The sequence below is a fragment of the Prunus avium genome, chromosome 1, assembly GCF_965620075.1.
Source record: "Prunus avium chromosome 1, drPruAviu1.hap1.1, whole genome shotgun sequence".
Taxonomy (NCBI): domain Eukaryota; kingdom Viridiplantae; phylum Streptophyta; class Magnoliopsida; order Rosales; family Rosaceae; genus Prunus; species Prunus avium.
This window is the reverse complement of record NC_142284.1, coordinates 45,025,616-45,031,965: the sequence shown is the minus strand read 5'-3', so window position 1 is coordinate 45,031,965 and position 6,350 is coordinate 45,025,616. Positions and strand designations below refer to the sequence as shown.

Sequence of the window (6,350 nt, the reverse complement as noted above, 5' to 3'; positions counted from 1 at the left end):
TTCTGGCTTCTGTGTATACAATGACAATCTTGTCTTTGGTAAGATCGACGCTACAACTACAAGGAGGCCAGCTGCTAATCAATATATGCAACAAGAGACAACTCTGTGATGCATGCAGAAAGATGTACTGAGAAAACTCCAAGGGGGTTTCTTGATTTCATCTTCGGTCGATTAGTTTACTGCAAAAGATTCTTCTACAGAGAATTCAACATCATTCAGAGCTAGGAACTTGGTTTTTTGTGTTTGTCATACACCAGTAAGCCAGAGCTAACGATGTTAGTTAATAATAAAATATCATATCCCAAGTGCATCTGTAATTTGAACAAAGTTTATTCTCTATGTGTGGTAAACATTAGTTGTATCGATACGAATTATTTTCGTACTTGACTTTTTATATCACAACTTAGAGATTATTAGTGGATTTGTTTCTACTTGAGGCATATAGAAACCATGTGTTGTGAATTGCTGGCATTGAGCCGAATTGTTGTTTCCACTGGTCATGTATAAATCTGGCTATAGAGTCGATTGCGTTTGATTTTCTAAGCTGGCGACAGATTTGTAAGAGTGTTCTTTTTTTTTCATTATAATGCAACAAATTTAGTAGAAGGAAGCAACCAGATTTACCAAAGGGTGATGAGGAGGTGATGGAGCAGCCTCAAGAATATTCAAGTTTGAAGGGGAGGACTTAATCTAGTCGCCGATGGTTGGCATGCCCTGTTTACACAGACTACTGCAATGGATGCAGGCCTTGTTGAAATCTGAAAGAAATGGTAATAATTGTTAGCTTTAAGCATTCTACTACTTGTAATAGATGGAGTTAGTGTTGAATGGTCTTGCACTTGCATTGGTGTTAGTGAATTCCTGTGGGGATAAGCATTTGGGTGAATTGACAAAGAAGCTTGTGCTACTGCTTGAGAAGATGTAGAAAAGGTTTTAGTTCCATTCCATGGAGGCATGTCATGTGCTTCTGCCGGCAAGAATGGAAATTGCATGAAGTTTTTCTCTTCCATTAATTCATGCATCAAAAGTTTAGAAGATAATGATATAAACAGAGATGAAAGACAAATGAGCCTGGGCCAATGTAACGCAAAAAAAATAGACAAATGAGCCTGACCGTTAAACATCCAGCAGCACATCTACTCAATGTACAATCCACACATATTAGATATATATGGGCATCAATTCAACGTGGAATGCACATTTTCAAATATTGATTGACCACCTATAGCTATAGGTAATGTCCCGCCTGCATAGATTTCTTCTCCCTAGAGAAGATAAAGTTCCAAGTATCCAGGGTTAGACTTGAACTATACTCCGGGCAACAGGTCGGACAAGCCCAAAGGCAAATCCAGCCCATATCCTCTGTCTAAATGTGTGAGATATTTTCCTGAGACGGCATTTCCTGTTGAGCAGATCTGACCAGAACACATATGTGGCTCTGCAAGCAGAAACAAGTCCAGCCCAGGTCAACAAAGGCATCTCTCGATTGAAGATCGTGAGTTTTACGGCAAACACGAAATTGATTGACCCAAGAATCAAAGATAGTTAGACACGTTTGCCGTCTATTTCTAGACCTCTAGTTTATTACTCCTTTCTGTTTTTGTTGCTTTGCTGCTGCATTGCTTTCCAACTTGTGTGGTTTAATTAATTAAAAGATTAGTTGTATTATTAACAAATAAATACATCAACTAGTGGCGGGATCAGTGTTGGAAAATTCAGCTTTCCCATTGCTAGGTGCCAAACCTCGCAGTCAGTCCCAATTCCAAATTTCCAAGTCAAGACAAACTTATATGTCAACGCAGACAAGTCTTTCAAACCTGCGTCAGCCGCCATTAAAATACCACCAACCAACTTCCCTTCCACCTCCAATCCCCACATCATCTCAATCCGCGCAGAACATCTATGGAATTAATGAATTAACGAATCCCAAAACCATGTCTCCCTTCCTCCTTCCTCTTCTCTTCTTTATCACCTTCATCGTCTCAAACCCGCCACCATGCTCAGCCCAGCTCTCCGCCTTCTCTATCACAGACTCCCCATGGACTCCAGCTCAGCAGAACAAAACCCTCCTCTCCCCAAACTCAGTCTTCGCCGCCGGTTTTCTTAGCCTACCCACTTCCCCAAATCTCTTCAACTTCTCAGTCTGGTACCGCAACATCTCCATACGAGACTCTGTTGTTTGGTCCGCCAACAAGACTCCGGTTGGCCTCACGGCAAGGCTTGTCGTCACCGCCGCCGGCGTGCTCCGTCTCAGCAACTCCTCTGCTGGTGAAAATGTAAACTTGTGGCCAGGACTTCACTCGCAGAATCCAAACAGCACCAAACTCGTCCTCCGCGACGACGGTAATTTGATCTTTGGCAAGTGGGAGAGTTTTGGTTTTCCAACCGATACCATATTGCCAAACCAGAGTATGTCATTGTCAGGGACTAACATTACTCTCTTCTCCAAGAATGGCAAGTTCAGCTTCGTCGACGCAATCAAATTAGTTTTCAATCAGACCGACATTTATCAAACCATGGACAACGCTTTCCAGATGCTGGACTCCACCGGAAAACTGCAGCAGGAAAATGGAGTTTCATTCATTGCGTCGGATTTTGGGCTGAACCGATCTCGAAGATTGACCATAGACGACGACGGGAATCTCAGAATTTACAGTTTCGATCAGAGCCCTAGAGAATGGACCGTCGTTTGGCAAGCAGAGTACGAACTGTGCAGAGTCCACGGCATGTGCGGGCCTAATGCCATATGTGTCAGCGATGGTTCGAGTTCTTCATCCTGTGTATGCCCACCAGGGTTTAAAGAATCCTACGGTGGAATCAAAGATCGAGGATGCGAAAGGAAAATTGAGCTCACGAATCTCGCCAACACCAAATTTCTACGGCTTGATTATGTCAATTTCACAGGTGGGTCGAACCAAACCAATTGGCTAGCCACTAATTTCAGTGTTTGTGAATCGAGGTGTTTGGCTAAAAACAATTGTCTCGGGTTCATGTTCAAATACGACGGCAAAGGCTACTGTGTGCTTCAACTCGATAGATTATTATACGGGTACTGGTCTCCGGACTCCGAAACCGCTATGTTTCTTCGGGTGGACAACTCGGAAACCGACCGGACCAACTTCACCGGGATGACAGAGTTGCTAGAAACGACATGTCCCGTTCAGATAAGCCTCCCTCTACCGCCTCAAGAATCCAACGCAACGACAAGAAACATTGTGATCATCTGTACCCTTTTTGCAGCTGAGCTGATCTCCGGGGTGCTTTTCTTCTGGGCTTTCATAAAGAAATACATCAAGTACAGAGACATGGCCCGTACTCTGGGTCTCGAGTTCCTTCCTGCCGGTGGGCCCAAGCGGTTCTCATACGCCGAGCTCAAAGCCGCCACGAAAGACTTCTCAAATCTCATAGGCAGAGGAGGCTTCGGCGATGTTTACAGAGGAGAGCTGAGCGACCAGCGCGTTGTGGCCGTCAAGTGTTTGAAGCATGTTGCCGGCGGCGACGCTGAGTTTTGGGCTGAGGTGACCATTATTGCTCGGATGCACCACCTCAACTTGGTACGCCTATGGGGCTTTTGCGCTGAGAAAGGTCAACGGATCCTAGTCTACGAGTACGTCCCTAACGGGTCCCTCGACAAGTACCTTTTCCAACCGGGTCGGGTTGTGTCTTCGGAGCCTGAGGAAGAAACGAGTGTTTTGGTGGATAACGGTGAGAAACCGATACTGGATTGGGGGATCCGGTACAGGATTGCATTGGGCGTGGCGAGAGCCATTGCTTATCTTCACGAGGAGTGTTTGGAGTGGGTTTTGCATTGTGATATCAAGCCGGAGAATATACTTTTGAGTGACGATTTTTGCCCTAAGATATCGGATTTCGGGTTGGCGAAGCTGAAGAAGAAAGAGGACATGGTGACCATATCTCGGATGCAGGGTACCCGCGGGTACATGGCGCCCGAATGGGTGAAGATGGACCCGATCACACCCAAGGCTGACGTGTACAGCTTTGGGATGGTTTTATTGGAACTTGTGAGTGGGGTCAGAAACAACGAGATCCAAGGGTCAAGGATCGAGAGCGAGGACTGGTATTTTCCGAGATGGGCTTTTGATAAGGTGTTTAAGGAGATGAAAGTGGAGGACATTTTAGACCGTCAGATCAAGCATTCTTATGATAGCAGGCTGCATTTTGATACGGTGAATCGCATGGTGAAAACGGCCATGTGGTGCCTGCAGGATCGACCGGAGTTGAGGCCGTCGATGGGGAAGGTGGCTAAGATGTTGGAGGGGACGGTGGATATCACGGAACCAAAAAAGCCCACCATATTTTTCCTCACCGACGACTAGTCTCCGGACTAGAATGATGTCGTAGAGTAGTTGCTTGCTGGCGGCCCGTCGTTAGCGTTCAGTTTACTATTTATTTATTTATAATAAATCATTTTTATTTTCTCTGACTGACTGTCTCACTCCCAATTCCCACGGACGGTGGATGGAGTTTGGGCCTGTTGTAAAACACTCGTCCTTGTGCAGTTCTGATTTTAGTGCCCCAACCCAAAATAGATTCTGGGCTTTTGAAATTCATAAATAAAATCTTAAGAGTCCAAGATCCAAGATGTGAAGAAATACAGATGGAATTTTAAATCAGATTGAATTTAAAAAAATAAAAGACAGATGGAGCCAAATTGTGTTTTTTGTTTTATTTTCTTCTTATTTGTATAAGAAATAACTGAGGATCAATAAAAAGTTAGGAATGAAGGTAAACCGCCAGCATGGCCATTGGCTTTATACAAAAGATATGTATAAAATCATATATAATGGAAGGACAAAGTCCGACTGTCATCCTCCAACCATTTTGCCCAAAAGAAGAAAGATTTCCGGCCTAAATCAAACACATGGAAAGAAAGGAAAGATCAAACACATGGAAAGAAAAGAAAGAAACAAAAAAGAGAAATCTTGGGCACTTCTTTAATTTACACACAGAAACCCCAATACAAGTAACATAATCATCACCCTTACATCAGAAAATCAAAATAGAAAATTAAAACTAAAAGCAACATAAAGTAAGGAAACATATCACATCAGCCTCCCAACAATGGAGGAGAAAAGAAAAAAGAAAAATAATTACTTGTTGGCCTTAAATTGGCCTTAAGTTTGAAAGGTATTTAATTTATATAAGCTTATTTACAATGAGCTTTTGTTGAGGGATTTCTCAAATAACTTATTTGAGGGACACTTTTGTAGGGCTCACTCCACATTGTATTTCACTCATTCAAACCTTTTATTTTGTAGATATTCATTCAAATATCATTTCTACAAAAAATCACTTTAATCTGGTATCATTTGACCATTTAATTAAATTATTGAAATTTAAGTACTTTCTTGAAGCACTATATTCATTGATTTTGTTGGTTTCAATTAGATGCCTTAAAGATATGGGTGATTTTATTGGGACCTCAATATTTGCTCTTTGTACCACATACTAGTTTTAAACATGAATAATTTTTTTTTTACCCTTGTACATAATTACCATTAAGGATAAAAAAATATTTAAAATAAAAATTAAATTTGCTCACTACACCCCACATATGTTCTTACAACCCTAGTTAAACTTTTTTCTCAAACCTATTCTTACAACCCTAACAAGGTTTATACGCTTATATTGGTGAGAAAATATCTTGTATTTATTCATGAAGGGTGAGACTAAAGTTAGAGAGGCTTTGAATGAGGTATGAGTTTATTTTTTGGTATTTTTCAAGTTTAAGATTTCATGATGGTCGTTGGTTGTGTCAAACACACTAGTACCGAACGCGATAGGTAAATTCGGTGGGATGCCACCTAAACATTGCACATATTTCTGTTGTGTTTGACCGGCCGTTAACTTAAGATGCGGTGGAGATTCACCATAACATGGAACAGTGTTCGGTTCGGTGGTGTATTACCAAATTTTTATCTACAATTCAGTGGCAACGAACCAAAAAAAAAAGGTTAATTACCATGAACCAGAGGTATATTCTGCTTTCTATTGTTACAGTAAAACGACTTACCTGGTTATTCCAAATTGTAGTTGCTATGTGAGTTTTAAAACTTGTAAGTAAAGATGGATCAATGAGACCTACTCGAGATGGCTCAGTAAACTCGGTATCTACCTCAACATTATTATCATGAGTAGCAGTTACATATTCAACCTATGTAGTATCCTCAAAGTGGTTTGGGGGACCATGTTGGGGTTGGTCCTCTTGAGGAGCTAACCTCGCCATTTTATGTCTCCTCGTTGAGGCTGTGGGACGCTGTTTATCAGGTCAAGATGATGAAGCCTCAGTAATACATTTGCGAGTTCTCTTCATATCTAAAAAACAATAT

At 41.8% G+C, this 6,350-nt stretch overlaps 1 protein-coding gene across 1 annotated transcript; it reads left to right on the top strand.

Annotated features, from left to right (window-relative positions):
- Nucleotides 1–1,725: 1,725 nt before the first annotated feature.
- On the top strand, nucleotides 1,726–4,442 carry LOC110762725 (G-type lectin S-receptor-like serine/threonine-protein kinase At1g34300). The gene has a single exon (XM_021965399.2). It carries the CDS (start codon nucleotides 1,791–1,793, stop codon nucleotides 4,335–4,337), a length of 2,547 nt encoding a protein of 848 aa, XP_021821091.2. The 5' UTR covers nucleotides 1,726–1,790; the 3' UTR covers nucleotides 4,338–4,442.
- Nucleotides 4,443–6,350: the final 1,908 nt, after the last annotated feature.